The sequence below is a fragment of the Ascaphus truei genome, chromosome 14 (assembly GCF_040206685.1).
Source record: "Ascaphus truei isolate aAscTru1 chromosome 14, aAscTru1.hap1, whole genome shotgun sequence".
NCBI lineage: Eukaryota > Metazoa > Chordata > Amphibia > Anura > Ascaphidae > Ascaphus > Ascaphus truei.
This window is the reverse complement of record NC_134496.1, coordinates 36,339,269-36,357,077: the sequence shown is the minus strand read 5'-3', so window position 1 is coordinate 36,357,077 and position 17,809 is coordinate 36,339,269. Positions and strand designations below refer to the sequence as shown.

The window sequence follows — 17,809 nt, the reverse complement described above, 5'->3', positions numbered from 1 at the left end:
TCCATGGGGGGCGCCGAGATTCACGAAACTCCATCAGGGCACATAAAGTAAGGTTACCGAAAACAGGATGCTACGAGTTAACGTGATATTCACTAAACCGATTACGTGCAAAAACTGCTGCTGCAATAGGGCTTATTAGTATTATTATTATTATAGGCGTAACGTCACAGTATCGATGCGTTTAACTTTACTTACAGTGTTTCTTAACATTGTCAAGGTTAAGAAAAAGGCGAGCCCTGATGACATCGCCTGTGGTAGATGCGCACAGGTAACTTTCGCCTACACTTGTTTCTACAATGGGTGATGTCATCAGGGCTCGCCTTCATCTCCGAGACCTACCGCAGAGAGTTGCTATAGCCACGGAAAAACAAAGTGTGTAGGAGAAATCCATTGAACTGGGTACACAGACACTGCAGAGCGGGGGCATTGTAAAAGGCTGATAAGTGCATATTCTGCCTGTTTTTCTCTTAAGTGCAATATCCACTGAGCACAGTAACACGTTCTTTTTAAGTACTAGACTAAAGTTTTTTTGCACTTTTCCCCTTTGTTGTTATATTAAGCATCCTCGCACTGATGAGACCCCAAAAGTTGAAACAGCTGTGAGCAGGGTTACAGGCTCTGCACTTCTTTAACCCAGGCTGTGCTGACTAGCTGTGTAATATGGCAGGCATAAGCTTATATGGGTCCATGTTAAAATGCACAAGAAGTAAAGAGTAACACACTGTGTGCTCTTTTGCATATCGTTACCCAGAATCCCTGACTGCAGTGGAAGCACTGTATACCAAGAGATAATGGTGAAAAGCAGGGCTGCAGACTCACTGCATTTTTGGAAGGTCCAGTTAAAGGACTTTCTAAATATATATTTGGGATATATTAAGTCCATATTACAGATTTTAATTGCATACTGTATATATCTTTTTACGTGTTTGTTTTAACAATTCCACTTACATAATTTAGATATTAACTACAGCATTTCTCCCACTATTAGAAATATTAAGTGCACTAGCGTTTGCAAGCATGCACTTTTTCTCTCATCATTCTATGAATTCATAGTTATAAGCCTCTATGTGTATTGATGTAACTTTTCAATGTTAACTTTGCCTTATTCTTACAAATTGCTCACAATTGGCTCTTGGTGTCTTACCGTTGGTTGTTTGCCAAGGGCTGTAAAAATGCAGCTCCCTGTCCCTGCTGTTGTATGTAGCCACTTGGCTGTTGTGGCATCTGTCTTAGTCTTTCTATGAGGGCAGAGTTGGAATGCGTTGCAGGATTGGTTCTGGGGTTGTAACTAGGTGACAATACTACACTACCCCCTTGGTGTTGCTGTATTGGCATCTGAGTACTGTACATTGTATATCCATGTGGAATAGTCTGAAAGTAAAAGAAAAACATGGAATTGAAAAGATGTTAAAATATTGCTTCTATTTTGCATGTATAAAAATATATATTCTGAAGTGTGACTACAGTATATGTATTTTGAATACAATCCATAAAAAGCTGATCAACTACCAATCAAATAATACATACCAAAATAAAGCAAAACAATATATTGATGTCAATATGGTGTTCTGGTCTAGACCCGTTACAGAAAACGTAACACAAGTGTTGTTTGTTTAGCATGCTAGTTGTATTCTTCATGCAAAATGTCTGCATACACACCTTTTTATGGTGTTTGGAGTTACCTGTGCTTGCTGAATCCCTGGGTATTGTTGAGCTGAAGGTCGTATTTGTTGAGAGAATATAGCAGCCTGTTCTACTGGTTGACCCTAAAACGTTAAAAAGTACAATAAAACATCAATATTTAGATTTATCTGCACAGTGTAATTCAATATCATTTATAAAGGAGGAAAATATGAAAGACATATCCTATGTTTTAGATTTCTGATGCTATATCCTGTTTTCATTGTATTATACACCTGCTCACATAATACATACCGCATGCTGGACATTCAACAAAGCACTGGGCACTTGTTAAATATAAACTAAATGAAGATGGAGCTATGTATCGATAACCATAGCTGCCAGAACAGTGATAACACAGGAAAGGAGCCCCAGGTCTTCAGCCCAGACAAATGCATGGGAAAGAAAACATTGGAAAAGTTGTTCATGTTGAAGTGAAGGCTTCATGGTGTGAGAGGTTGATTTTTAACAGGGGACACGCGGCCTGGGAATGCAGACCACAACTGAGATAATAAGCTGGGACTCAATGACTGGACTAATAAATGGTCTGTTTATTTGCTAGCTACGTTGGTGGCTACTTCTCTCCTCTTATCGCCCCAGTCACACATGCCTGACTGCCTGACTGCACTTACAATCTTGCTGTAAATTCCAAGCGTTGACTTAAAAAGACTATGCGCACGGCGCTCTCGTTTTCATGTTCTTCATTATAATACGAGCCCCCGCTGAGTCATACGTAAACAAATGTGAAAGATCTTTCCAACGAAGCGAGCTGATAGATAGTCCCAACACAAATGAATGTTTGATATTAAAAGCTGTGAGCAGAATGCGCGTTTCCATTCCAAGATCATTCATCATCCTACATCAATAAAATACTGCTACATTTAAGAGGGGCCAGGAAACAGCACAAGTTAATTTTTTTATAAGTCAAAATAATTGTGTGTTTTTTCTTTTCTTCTTGACATGCAGTGGAATTGCCCCACAGCCGAGAAGTTTAGACATGTGGAAAATGTCTCGCTGAAATACTTTATGCCTATATTGTGGTTATGGAAAAATACAAAGATTGTGGTTATTCTTCTGTTTTTGAAGTAGTAAAATATAAAAGGGTCAATTCATGTCACACATTTCGGCATGTTTGTTTTAGTTCCCACTCTCTCATATGTGACCTACAGCAATGCATACTAAAGTTTGGTTAGGGTGGAAGAGAAACACTGAGTCCCATCACAAATTAAATGTAGCACATGACAACCCAAGTAGTCGTTTTTTTTTGTTCCTAATGAAAACATTACGTACGTTAGGTTATCCTTCTCAATGTTTTCCACAAAGCCGTAACCTACAGTATTTGTACGGGCATTCTGCATTGCAACCCCTGCCCCTGCTGTTAAACACCTTCACTGCCAGAGAGGCCTCTGGCAGCTAAGGTGTTAAGCAATATGATATTTGATGACTATAATATATTCATTTGAGGTGTTTATTGGAAGACTGGTGTATCGTATTGTATTGTATGTCTTTATTTATATAGCGCCATAAATGTACATAGCGCTTCACAGTAGTAATACATATCATATAATTAACAAATAATATAAATAACAGATCATGGGAATAAGTGCTTCAGACATAAAAGTAACATTAAGGAAGAGGAGTCCCTGCTCCGAGGAGCTTACAGTCTAATTGGTAGGTAGGGAGAACGTACAGAGACAGTAGGAGGGAATTCTAGTAAGTGCATCTGCAGGGGGCCAAGCTTTATGTATCATGTGTCCATGATTATCCAGTGCTATTCATATGCTTCTTTAAGCAGATGTGTCTTAAGGTGGGTCTTAAAGGTGGATAGAGAGGGTGCTAGTGCTAGTATCATCCAAGAGCTTGCAGGGGGGATACAGATGGTAAGGGTGCATTGTAGGGCCCAAAATGTTATAATGGGGCTTGCACTCATGCAGATTCGTATATCAATTCACTTGTGCGTATACACATACACTCATACATGCATGCACTCACATATAGATTCAACCAGCCTCACACTGATGAGACCCAAAAGGTCGAAAGAGCTGACTGTGAGTAGGTTTACTGGCTTTGCATCTCAACCCAGGCTGTGCTGAAAAGCTGTGTAATGCAGTAAGCACTAGCTTATAAGGGTTCCATGTCAAAATGGATTTGAGGCAAAAGGTGACAGTGTGTGCTCATTTGCAAGTCATTTCCCAGAATCCCTTGCTGCAGTGGAAGCACTGCATGCTAGGTGATAATTGCAGACCTGTCTAAGACATGCGAATGTGCTCACAAGCGATATTTTTATTTGCTTTATATATTCACATACTATATATACACTGAAAGACAGAGAGCAAGCGGACTCTCCCTGTAGTCACACAGTCTGCCATGGGAGATTTATCCAGTCTCCTCAAGATTTTAAAGTAGCAGTTCAAGCTGCCGTTTATTTATTTCTCTTTGTAATGTTCATCAATACAATCCACACAATGATAAGTAATTAGCTAAGTTGCCGATTGATTCGTTCTCCTGTGATCGATCAGCGAAGATTCGGCTCGGTGGTTCACTAAATGGCTGTCAATGCAGCAGAAGAGGACTGTAGGCGGACGCTCACAGAGGTATGCAAGGGAGACTGATTATAGTGAAATTAAATAAGCCTTTTATTGCGCCTTTTCCTTAACATCAGGAAACCATCCAAACAAGGGGTAAACAAAGCTTCTATTCACTTGGGAGTATTTCTAGTGAAATACTATGCAGTTCACAACTCCCTTAGATAAGCATGTCTCCCAGCCCCAAACATATAGCATGAAATGAACAGATATAAAAAGTCTTGTAAATAAAAGTCTTATCTGTTCCTTGTGGTTTGGAGGGAAAATCTTCTCTGTCCCTGGTTGCTACCTTTTCTTCAGGGTTTGTCAGCATTCAGGTTTAGAAGTTTCCCCTGTATCTTGAAAGCAGCTCTGCTGTTTCTTCTGGCAGGGCTCAAGACAAGTGTCTCCAAGTTCAGCTCAGGTGTGAGCTAAGGAGTCTCTCTTCCTGTCTCAAAAGACAGGCTTTTCTACGCCATCTAATCAGGCAGGTGGTGTTTGTTAATTGACTACCAGCAGTTAACCACCACACTGCTGGATTAGAGGCACATTACCTGAACAGGGATAACTCCCCTGTTACAAGGACCAAAGATGCAAAGTTCTGTGTGGAAGATCATGTGACCAGGCAGTCACTAGATACAATTGGTGCTCTGCTAGAGAGAGGGCAGGGCTCAAAAAGGGTTGTGCCAGAGCCTGTTTCAGAAGAGTGAGGGTATGTAACTTTGTAAATGGTTGCTATAGAAACAAAAATGCGTGTTACATTATAATACATAAAAAATGTAATTCAGAATTGTTTTTAAAAATGCTACAAGTATTTTCTCATAGTACAGAACTGATTTATTAAAAAATAAATAAAAAAACACATGTAGGATATTGCTTGGTCTGCAGCTTCAAGTCTCCCAGTCATTAAGGTCAGTCTGGACCTTGAAGGCCCACCTGCTGCTGGGGACCATCATGGATTTTCCTGGGCACCTAGTCGGCCAGTGTGAGCCTCGAGTTATTGTTTGAATAAAATGTGCAGCTATCATATCCAACAATTAGCTAAGATATTAATTACACACATCCCAGTAACTAAAGGGTTAATTCTTGTTCTAAAAAGTGTCTTTCCCAACCACCACCAATACAAATAAAAGACATTTCTGTCTTATGAAGTTAATTTGTTTCAGATTTCTAGAGTAACAACATTTTGAAACCTTCACCTCGCTGTTGCATCAGGAGTAGAGAATTTTGCACGTTTTGGTATTTGCAGCCCTTTGGGTAAAGTTGCACAAGTGTCAAATTTACAAAAAGTAGCCAAAAGCAACTCTTATCGAAGGATCAAACGTTTATTCCGAATTTTGCAAAATGTGTCACTTTCGCAAGATTTTGGAAATGTTCAATTAGATTTAAAAAAAAAACCAACCAAACATGTAAACGTCAAAAAAAGGTGCAATGAACTTTTGCTATCTATATAAAAATGTGCAGCAAACACATTCCAAAACCAAACAGCTGAATCTTCACGTGTCTGTAACCATGTGTGTGTCTCACCTCGGAGCATCGAGCTTTGTGAGCCTTAAGCCTCGGTTATACTGGGCGCGAGACGGAGCGCATGGCGTCACGTGCGCCTGTCGGCCGAGTGATCTGTGGCCTGTGATCCACAGCGACGGGGAGGCGTGGCGGTGACGTCACATGAATGGTTCACCCTCATTGGCTGAACCTCTCGCGTGACCCGGCTGCCAAAATCAAATTTTTTTGTCGGCTGAAAACAAGGTCACACCGTTGCACTTCATTGCACACTCTATGTCCTGCCTCATGGAGGTGCGACCTGTCGCTTGCATCGCGCGTGCGCAGTATGGACGCGGCCTTACAGATGTTCCACGTGCTTTATCACATCATGGTAGGAGTTTCTACAGTAAAAATATTAATGCCTTTGTAGTATATTGACGGGTTTGAATCACAATGCGTTGCAGGCCCCTCTTACAGAAGAGGAATTCATGTCTTTGGGGCCCATTCTAGTAGCTCTGAAATGTGACTTAACACATCTAAAGTGCGTTCAGTAGCGTATTGGTAAACTTATTCTATATGCCGTTATCGCATGTCCAAATCGCGTGTAAACGACTTTTTGAGATGCGTTGTCACTCTTGCTCTGGGAATACGATTGGTTTGTCAAAAAAAGTTTTTGCCAACAACTGCTATTGTCGTAGCTTCGTTATGCAAATCGCTTCTAAAATACTCGCTTTTTTTTTAAACACCACCTAAAGAGTGGCGAGATTGGTATTGCGAGTTACATCCAGAGCCTGAATTATGGGTTTGGCTACGAGAGCAAAACCCATAAATCAGACTTAGAAAATTTGATTGTGACAACCTCTACGCGTTTCGCACTCATGTGCTTCTTCAGGGGGTGACCATTTTACCTGCTTTACATGTACAGTAAGTGCATGTTTCTGTTGTGTGTCTTTTCAATACAATTATCTACATTCATCTCTGGTGCACTGTCTTTTCTCTAATATATATATATATATTTATACTTCAGTGGGTGAATAAAGTGGTACAAAAACACTGATATATAATTCTGCGGAGAGACTTTGAACAGTGGGGACCAGTGATATGGGTCCAATTCAAGTGGATCGAAGAAGGCAATGCATAGTGAAGCACTGTATAAAAATTGACTAAGCAAATGATAAAACGCCACTTACAATTTGGCAGAATGAAAGCTCACATTGGGACACATCCTGATACAGCAGTATGCTCAAAGTTGACGGATGCCACATTGTTTCTGCGCTATTCCTCTCACAGCACACTCAGTAACTTCATTCCTCCTCGTCACCAGTCGATGACGTCAGGGAGCGTGGCAGCGCTTGCTCACTGGAGTGATAGTCTTGCAGCTGTACATGTGGCTGTGACCAGATTCTCAGCCTCCTCGGTAACAAAGTTCAGTGTTCTCAGAGCTCAACAGGGAATTCCAAATTAAACCTATGCGTTTCGCTTCAAAAAAAGCATCCTATGGGGTGGTCCTTCCCTCAATCATTGTACATGCCAAAAAACGCGCTCAAGCAGGGGACCTGTCACTCTGACTGACTGTGCGTCCTTGGCAACCAGACTACTAGTCTGTATTCAAATACGTGAACACCCAGTAAAAATACATAAACACCATAAAGAAACAATAAAATCTTGAATACCAACAATAACCAGGCGTCTTCATTGTATGACCAGCATGACAGGCAGAGAAAATGAAGGATCGCGAGTGGGAAGGGGGAGAGAATCATAGAATATCAGAACCCTTTAAGCTAGACGCAAATGTATCAGCGAGCACAGTGGTAACCTATTATATGTAGTCAACATGCAGCCATCATTTCCAGTACAAAATAAATACATATAAATATTAATAATTAAATGTTGCAAAACATAAGCATGAGTTTGCATGAGTTGATACAGTAAATTATGCCCAGAACGCAACCCAATAATATACAACAGTGAAACGTATCAAAGAGGGAGTGCGCAAATAATGATCACATACTTGTACAGATACTGTATACTGCAGAACCATCAGTGCTACAAAATATATTTCCTTAACACAGTCTTCACCAATGCTTACCATTAACTACTGGGAATGAAGCGGGCCTAGCCTGAATGGGCGGCACAGCAGGTGACCGGGGGGCTCGGCCTCCCCGAACCGTATTGCCCGCAAGAGCGGCCGGGGGAGGGGCTTCAAAAATAAAGCCGGCAGCCAGGAGGAAGGTCCGGCCTCTTGCTCCTGGCTGGCCAATCCCCCCTCCCATATTGCTGCGGGTTTTGGAACTGGCGGCGAGGGGGGAGGCGGGATGCAAGGAGGAGAGGGACTACGGGGCGGCTACCTTGCCAGGCATCCGCGGTTCCCCGATACCGGAGAGTTCGGTAGCGGGGGCAGCGGACGGAATGGGATAGTGGACATACGACGTGGAATTCAGGCAAAGTATGCAGGAGAATAAAGGGGTAGTTACGTGGGACCGTAAGGATGTCGACTTATACTTAGATCACATTTCGGGGGGAGGAGGTTCAACCTTTCGTGGGGCAGGCTTTCAGGGGGACATGGTCAGTAACAATTCAAAGGAGGGTTCAGAATGGTTCGCGCGGCCTGCAGGAAGGGGACGCGCAGTCGGTAAACAGTCGGGCATATGCTGGGGATTTAACGAGTCAAAATGCAGATTCCCCAATTGTCATTTCCAGCATAGCTGCGCCAGGTGCGGGGGCCAGCACCCAAGTCCAAATGTTATAAGAAGGACAGTAAAGGGTTTTAGGGGGAGGGCGCGAACGCCAATTTCGGTAAAGACTATGGCGCCTCGGCGGGAATGACACCCCAATAAAGCAGCAGCCGAGTTTTGGCAGAAGGGGTCGGGAGGCAGCAAGTGAGGATATGGCGGTATGGGCCTAATTTAAGGGGGGGTTAAACAGGCCCGTCGGTGGTGGCAGTTGGGGGGGGGGGTAGGTGCTTGTCCTGCCAGAGGGGGCTCGGGGCTGGTAAAGCAGGTTGAAGCGAGGGGGCAGGTCACCGGGACGTACTTCCGGGTGCCCCCTCTTGCATTGCCCAGCACCGAGCACTTTCTGGCGTGGACGGGCAGCACGCTACCTCAGTTATGATTATGTTTATACAAAGCCACGGCCATTTTACCTCCAGACTGTGTCCTCTCGTTATTGGTACATTACACATAAATAATGCTAGGTGAGGGGGGGAAGCTCGTGCCTCCCTGGTCATGAAGCGTGCCTAGCCTGAATGGGCGGCACAGCAGGTGACCGGGGGGCTCGGCCTCCCCGAACCGGATTGGCCGCAAGAGCGGCCGGGGGAGGGGCTTCAAAGATAAAGCCGGCAGCCAGGAGGAAGGTCCGGCCTCTTGCTCCTGGCTGGCCAAGGATTCCCACCCACCCATCCCTAGTTTAACGCAGGATCTGAAGTTTGCTTGGCAGGTTAACATTTCTTTTTGTTGCAGGAAGCGAAAAATAAATCGGCTTACATAAGGAAAACAGAAAGATCCGGACGGAGTGGTTATTGCGGGGCCAATTTGCTTTGTCGCGGCGGCAGTTGGGGGGGGAGGGGTAGGTGCTTGTCCTGCCAGAGGGGGCTCGGGGCTGGTAAAGCAGGTTGAAGGGGGCAGGTCACCGGGACGTACTTCCGGGTGCCCCCTCTTGCATTGCCCAGCACCGAGCACTTTCTGGCGCGGACGGGCAGCACGCTACCTCAGTTATGATTATGTTTATTATTAATAAACAAAGCCGCGGCCATTTTACCTCCAGACTGTGTCCTCTCGTTATTGGTACATTACACATAAATAATACTGAGGGGGGGAAGCTCGCGTCTCCCTGGTCATGTCATTAACAAGCAGAATCCATGACCACACAGAAGCCCTACATGATGATATAAATGCTACCAACATCTTCAGACTCATCTCTCTGAGGCCCAGATTACTACAATGTATGTTTAGTATGCCTTAACTCACATTCATGTTATTGGGACATAAGGGAGCCGATTTAGAGTTGGCTAATGACAATGGAGTTGAAGTGCCAGCTTACTGAGCGGGTGCATATGGACGATTTTGGGATTCATAAAAATAAGACCTCAATTTAGGATGGAAGTGTCTCTCTTCCTAATTTATTAAAATTAGCTCAACATGGGCGTACATACACGAAATAGCACAGGTCTCATATTAGCGTACAATTTAGAGTTGGATTTAAGGCTGTTCTTAATTTCAGACCAAGTGGTAATAAGAACCCCATTTGCAAGATACATTTCTGGAGCCACGGCTGCAATTGCGGGTCTACTGATCCACAGATGCCACCTGGCAATGCTTAATTTTCTTGAGAATGGACTAAAACACGAGAGAAATAATGTATTGTTATTATTATTTATTCAAATGTTCCTCTCTGTTAAATTTGAGTTTTCTCTTTTACCTCTGTCTGCTGGAAACTTGTTTCCTTTTAAGCAATGTTCATAGAAGAGAACTCACAATCACCAGTTGGTTCTGCCACGGGTGCTCAGACTTCCACAGCAAGCGGAGATCAGATGAGGGAACCACAGAGAGAGACCTGGCACGCACTCATTTTTCACAAAGACTACTGGAGTGCTCTTTCTTTGGTTCCCTCCGTTTGGATGTTCCCTTTGTCATTGTGCCGCAGAGCTACCTTCTGCTAGGCTCATTTGTTGCAGACTTAGGTAATTCCCCTAAAAGTCATTTTTTATGGGTGCGTGCTGATGCAATTAGGGTCAAATCTTACACGGACAGAATTATTATGCACAGATGTATGATTCTGAAAGACGTTAAAATTGCACATAGCACGGTGTTAACTTAAGACCTAATTATTACCCTCATTATCATACTTAAAACCAGCTGCTAATGATGCGGTAGCACCCAACACTAAATCGGGTAGTCATTCCAGAAATAGCGATGGCGTAGAGCTACCTGTTTAACGCCACCACTAAATCAGGTTCAAGGCTGGTAAAGTTTAGCACCTTTAGTGTTTCTGGGGCTGAATGTCCAGCAGCAGCACCATTTGTCACCCACATGGACACCACACTCAGCAGATGGAGTAAATTAGGAGTAATAGCTAGGCTATGACAGTGGCACGTCATCACATGGTGTCATGTAGCTTGACTTCGTTATGGTGGAGATCAGTATGGTTGCCATGTGCCAACATGTTAGAAACAAATCAACAGGGACAAATTTAGAGACAATAAAAGGAGTTTCTTTCCTTAAAGAGAGGAGAGAGGAATAGAATATATTTTAGTAGCCCCTGTTAAAGGAGTAGTACACGCAATATCCTAAATGTGTGATTTTTCACACACAGACACACACACACAGATACATACACACACACACACACACACACACACACACACACACACACACACACACACACACACTTTTAGTGCAATTCTTAATGAGTTTTAATATACTGAGTATCTTTAGCATTTGATTTCTATAGCAGGTTCTAGCGCACTTCCCCAGCAGTGCAAGATCTTTGCAACACTTTTCTGTTTGTGATAATTTGTTGTCAATATTCCCAGCAGTTTGCGCTGCAAACTGTAACAATAGATAATGTTACCTAAGTAATCTAAGAATAGATTGTAGCTGATGAGTTACACTGACTGAAGGATTGATTGATTGAAACCATTTAGTGAACACTGGGAAGCAGGATCTTTGCTGATCGATCAAGGGAGAACAAATTGATCAGCAGCTTAGGCAACTAGTTTTCAATAATGTGCCACTTGGAGTTCCTCTTTAATCTATGAGATCTTGTTCAAAATAACATTTTTGGTTGGTTTTGAAAATATTTTATAGTTATCATTTCAATTCAGAGATACTTAAACGTTAAGACATATCACAACCACACATTCGCTACAGAAAATTGGTTATGGAAGTAGATACATTTGACCCAGTCAGGGCTGGAAAACACAGAAAAGTTGTTTTTAAAAATTTTTTTATAATGATACATAAATGAATGTTATTAGTTTAGAAATAGATCATTTCTGGAGTGATATGACACACAGTAACACTAACCTGTTGGAAAGTTCTGGCTTGAACATGTTGCCTGAGGAGCCTTTGCTGCTGTTGCTGCTGCAGAAGCTTCAGTTGCATCAGTTGTTGCTGGGACGTTATCGCATGCATGGAAGGCGGTTGCATTATTGTGCCTGAGCGTCTCTGCAACATGTTAGAAAGGGCCTGTTTTGTGTTTGTGGGAACACAGGAGCCCGCAGGATCCAGTCTGGAACTGCCTGAAGGAGGAATAGGAGTGCCACATTACTCTTATACTGTACACAACTTAATTTACTCCAAGAATCCATGATACAAAACCAACACTGAAAACAGCAACATATTGACTGGTTTATCTAAATAAATAATTAGATAATGGCTGCGAAACTGGATGAACCAGATTATCCGAAGTAGATACCATATCACTAGTATCAAAATATTTATGAACAGCATCTTATATCTGTATTGGTGCCATAAACGGTATCACAGCTAGGGAAAAAGTTAAGGTTAAGGCAGGAATCAAACGTAGGCTTTGGCTATCCTAGAAAGGTTTTGATCTCTTAGCAGTATGGGCTTGGAAATTGGAATGTAGATTATCTTCCAGCTCTTGCCATAAATCAACGAACATACAGTAGTGACCTCGCGGCAATTGTTTACCAAACAAAAATCATAATATTGTACGCTGTAAAATAATTGACCATACAGTACATTTAGTAAGCAAGGGTCAATAATGTCAAATTTGACTTTGTCAAGGGCCTTCAGTATATTCTTATCTAGAAACATACAACATGATATGCTACTGTGACAATCTGATTTGAACATTTCCCCTTCTAAACAACACACCGTGTATTTTACTGTTATATAGTTACAGTACACACCTGATGGCAGGACCTGGTTCTGCAGATAGAAGTTAGACTGTTGTGGTTGCCCCATCATATTGTAACCCCAAGTAGCAGACTGGGCCTGGTGCATCATTTGAGAGGACAGAGGTGAAAAATTGGGAGGTACTCGGTATACAGTATTTTGAGGATATTCCTATGGAAACAAGGGGAAATTATAATTAAGCTTGAATCCATCCCTAATTATTTAGAGATTTGAAAATATGTTAAAAAATAATAATTAAATCCAATGGTGCAGACAATATAATGATGTTATCCTACGGAGAATAACTTGTCTCCTTGTTCAGAGACAAGAACAGTTGTGTTATGTAATATACATCCCAAGTGATGCTATTTCACTATAATGCAGACTATGCTGTGGGTTTATACATCAGGCCACCAAACTGGCTCTCCAGATGTCTAAATGGTACTTTAAAATGCATTTATAAGGACTTCTTTTAATGTCAGTGTGTCAGGGTTCCTTGCACATCCTTTTCCTGGTGGACCTTTTGACCGAATCCAAGCTATCTCTGTGTCTTATGTGCCATTGTTTAAAGATGTGAATAGATAATTTGCTTATTTGAGACTTGTTCTGCCCTGCTAATCTTTCTGGTATATATTTTGCCCCCTCTTGAATCAGGAATCAATGTTGCGAGAGGCTGAATTGATGAATATCAAGAGTTAAACGAGATTTCACTTGATCCATATATCATAATAGGATGTTCCTGGCATCTTACTAACTCCCCAAATGGACATGTATGAACCTTACTAAAGGCATTACAGAATTGTTGATAATTGACGTACTGTACAATGTTAATAAAATCTTACTTAACACAGTAAATATTTATAACACCGTGGTTGTGTACAGCAAACATTGTTAGAGAACTCTTACGTTTTTAATATCAGCTTTTAAATCAGAATAAATATACCCGTAGCAATTAATGTGAATGCTTTTATTAAAGATAAATCATTTGTTAAATCTATATTTTTATGAATTTACAAATAGCTTTAAATAATAAGGATTATATTAACAGGGGGAACCATTGAGATGGTTATAGCTGCTAATTACGAATACGTGCTTACAGTTAACAAGGCAGACAAGTATTTTAAGTGTCTGCTTCCCTACTAAAGACAATTTTTAAAAGCCTCTTCATTTGTTTAATGTACAAAAAAAGCTGGTAAATTAATAAAATGAACTTTTGTTTCAACTTTCTTGGGGGAAACTGCTCATTCTTTCAAGTTTCATTAATCATACCAACAATGCACTGCAACTAACATGAGCAGATCACTGTGATCCGAAATGTAACTAAACCTTGGGGAAAGAAAAAAAAAACTAGGTAGCAAACAGAAATACAAAGTGGCATCGAGTTGTTTTTTCCCCTCTGCTATGGATGTAATAATGTCTTTTATATGATGAACTGATCTCCATAGGACATGAAAAACAATTTGATTAAAGAAACAAAAAGACAAAAATAACTCAAAGTACTGTGGTCAGCTTGAAGGCTTCTGGTACCAATCAGATGCACACATGGACGTATTCAGAAGAAATAAACAGTAACATACATCTGTTCGTAGGTTGGACTTCGTCTTGCGCTTTCTGCCTTTGGCTTTCTTTTCTTCATCTGTCACCGTTTTCCCGGGGTCTGAGAAGTCCGCCGATTTCCCTTCTAGCTCCAGAGACACGGGAGTTGTAGGTTCTTCTTCCTCCTCCTCTTCGTCTTCGGGTGGAAGAGGCAGCGGCTCGAGGTAGTAACTCAGAGGTTTGGGTTTGGGATGCGTGTGGTACATGAGAAGGTGATGTTGCTCCTCATACTTTATTGCTTTTCTGTCCACACGAACTGTCCCAAACCAAGCCCACGAAAGAGGAGCTGGGTTTTTGTGACCTTCAAACAAATCCCAAGGCGAAACCTTCTGCTTAGTTGACACTTGAAGGCCCTGTTTAAAAAATAATGAGTTACGTTTCCCTTTACTTCTTTCTAAAGACAACACAATAGGTCTTACTTTAAGTAACTTTGGACTATTTAACATCGTATCAACATTTCTTTGATTTATGATTCAGAATGGGAGCAACCATTTGCTTCCGACATAAAATAATTATACTATTTAAATAGTCAAACAAAAGAAGGGAGCGCAGAGAAGGCAGGACGTCAGAGAAATAGTTAGATTTTAATAACGTACATAAAGCAACTTAAAATTAAGTTTCGCCACTTGATCAAACACGTCCCCTCACCGCCGATTACAGCACAGCGAGATCCGCAGAGTCCCCCCTCCTCCAACTATGCCGGAACACCACGTCTGATAGGGAGAAACTGATCCTCTCACTGGAGCCGCTGCCTAGCTATAGCAGCGCTCTCAATTGTTTCTCTTTGGGGAGGTACAAATGCTAAACTTATCCCACACTTAAAAGCAAATAACTTCTTGTGGGGACAGTGTATTAACCCTCTACGCGTTTTGCGCAATGTTGTGCTTCTTCCAGAGGATTAATACACTGTCCCCACAAGAAGTTATTTGCTTTTACGTGTGGGATAAGTTTAGCATTTGTACCTCCCCAAAGAGAAACAATTGAGAGCGCTGCTATAGCTAGGCAGCGGCTCCAGTGAGAGGATCAGTTTCTCCCTATCAGACGTGGTGTTCCGGGATAGTTGGAGGAGGGGGGACTCTGCGGATCTCGCTGTGCTGTAATCGGCGGTGAGGGGACGTGTTTGATCAAGTGGCGAAACTGAACTGTAAGTTTTTAAGTTGTTTTATGTATGTTATTAAAATTGAACTATTTCTCCGACGTCCTGCCTTTTCTGCGCTCCCTTCTTTTGTTTGAGTGTTTGCTGGTCCCAGTTGATCGCCGGAGAGTACTGAAGCAGCGGGAAGAAGAGGATCAGGCGGCGGGGGACTCCTGATATGCGCGGTCTCAACTTTCTTGTTTATACAGTACTATTTAAACAGACTGACCATGTATTACTGAGACCACCCAACTGCAAGACTTTTCCAGATTTCTCACAGAGCCATGTTTTCAACTGGGTAAAACATGGACTTCAAAGCATCAGTGCTAGTTAAACAATCCAATACTTCTAAAAGCTTGTAACTGGATCAGGCCAACTTTGGTTTTATTGATACTGCAGTTCATTAATGACATATTTGCATAGAGTACAACATTCTGTTACAATTTCTTTTTTCCTTCACTTGGCCTCTGTTTCCATAAACAAACAGATGTGGTTCTAAGGCAGAAGTGGCCAACTCTAGTCCTCAAGGCGCTTGACCTGTTGGTCGCCCTCGAGGACTGGAGTTGGCCACCCCTGTTCTAAGGTATAAACAAACTCAGCAATTTCTTAATGACACACCATGTTAAGTGTCCCCCATGTATTCCTTGAAGTCCTTCCTCCTCTCTCTCACCTCAGATTAACTATTTCATATGTCCAACACCCCGTGTTTAAAGAGGTATTCTTAGCCATATGAAAAAGAAAGCATCAACAACGGCAGCAGGATTTATTTCCCCATGGTCATTCCTGGATATAAATGGCTGAACAGGAAACCACATAACTTTGTGCCCAGAAGAACTACACGTGGAGGGAATTTGACGTAATGGCATAAAACAGAAATAAATGTGTGAGAAAGTAACACATTACATGGTGGTTCTAGAAAAGACAACATGATTAAATAAAACAGAGGACAGTCACTACTCTAAGGAGGGCGAGAAAACAGTTCCTTGTTAGCCAATACTAATACTGACGATGCACAAATAATAAAAAGACGGGAAAATGGCCGCTTATGCACTTTTCCAAGGCATCAGAATTCAATACATCTATCGTTTAGCTAAACATTTACTCTTGCCTGTTTCTTATCAATGGAGTCAAATCCTGCGATCTTGTTGCCTTTCGTGTCGATTAAAGAGCCCATTGGCTCACACGTGATTACATCGCAGGTCTGCTTTGGCAGTGGAAGCAACTGGCGGACCTTATCAATACTCTCGGAATGTTTATCACCAAGTTCTTTCTGGCAGGAAAGAGAAGCATGAAGATCTCATGACACGTCTGGACGACCACACCTTGGAGCTCAACAGGAAGCATTATCTTATCTTTCATTTGATCAACATCTTTTTTTTTTTTTTTACACAAAGTGATATTTAATTGGCTTGATTTCTCCCAGACAAACGTAAAGTCAAAACACATTGGAAAAAGTGTGCAGCTGAAAATAACGAAACACATATTTAAAGCAGCACAGTAGAACAAAGTTTAAATGGCATAGGTCTTTTTTCAGCTGTAGCACTGAAAATATGAAGCTTAACCACTCTAGTAATGAGGAAACGGAGGGAGCTAAAGCTAAACAATGCTAATAATAAAAGAGAGTTAATAACTTTCATCAGTAATGGTGTACATTTATTAATCATTCAATCTCATGAGAAACATTGTCTGGTATATTCACCAATATCCTCTATTAATATCACCTTTAGATAATGTGCAAGTTTCCGCTCTTCTTTTGTATGGCATCATTAAATTCAGCACCTCTACACCTACTGTACCTTTTTATTATGATTTGAATTCTATTACCTGCCCATGACTTCTTGCATTCTACTTATAATAACCTCTCTGTCATTTATTCTCTCTGTTTGCCAGGTCCTCATACAATGAAGCGTTCATGCAAGGGGTACACTTATCTTACCCTTCTCCTTTCATAATGTGGCATAATGTTTTGGATGGGTGCTAAGCCTTGGGAGTAAAGATGTGCTAAAATGTAGCACCCTTTAGTGGATCTGAGGCTCTATCCCTACACTTATCCGGGTTCATATATATTTATATTGTAAACTGTTGTGTCTAAAAGAAAACCATAATGTGTAAGATTTTTATACCTATTCATGGAGAAACTAGTGTTCAAGTGCAATGTAGGTTTCAGAACGTGGACTTACCTTTAATTTTTTCACTAAGTTCATGTAAGCTCTTTTGTTCTCCTCTGAACCCCCTTGGGACACACTGGAGAGATCGGATGCCAAGGTCCCATTTATTAGGACACCCAGCATATCAAGAACAGTTGTGAATAATTCACTACAAGAAAAAAAACAAAAAAACATAAACATTTTAATTTCCTAGAACAGAGACTATAATTAAGGAGAACCACAGTTGCACAAATGTTTTGTAGGCAAAGAATAGTGGGTAGCCTAGTTGGTCCTTTCTTCCATGTATTAACAAATTAGGGAGAGGGAGTAGGGGGTATGATA

At 41.6% G+C, this 17,809-nt stretch overlaps 1 protein-coding gene across 5 annotated transcripts in view; it reads right to left on the bottom strand.

The window, feature by feature from the left end:
• MED12L (mediator complex subunit 12L) overlaps positions 1–17,809 on the bottom strand; it is a 280,612-nt gene that overhangs the window by 19,413 nt on the left and 243,390 nt on the right. For all 5 annotated transcript variants that reach the window (XM_075570445.1, XM_075570448.1, XM_075570447.1 and 2 more), the window contains 7 exons: positions 17,501–17,636; positions 16,429–16,590; positions 14,167–14,538; positions 12,604–12,760; positions 11,753–11,967; positions 1,683–1,766; positions 1,145–1,371 (listed from right to left, as the gene is read on the bottom strand). In XM_075570445.1, the coding sequence (XP_075426560.1) occupies positions 1,145–1,371; positions 1,683–1,766; positions 11,753–11,967; positions 12,604–12,760; positions 14,167–14,538; positions 16,429–16,590; positions 17,501–17,636 (1,353 nt within the window). The remainder of the gene's footprint in view (positions 1–1,144; positions 1,372–1,682; positions 1,767–11,752; positions 11,968–12,603; positions 12,761–14,166; positions 14,539–16,428; positions 16,591–17,500; positions 17,637–17,809) is intronic.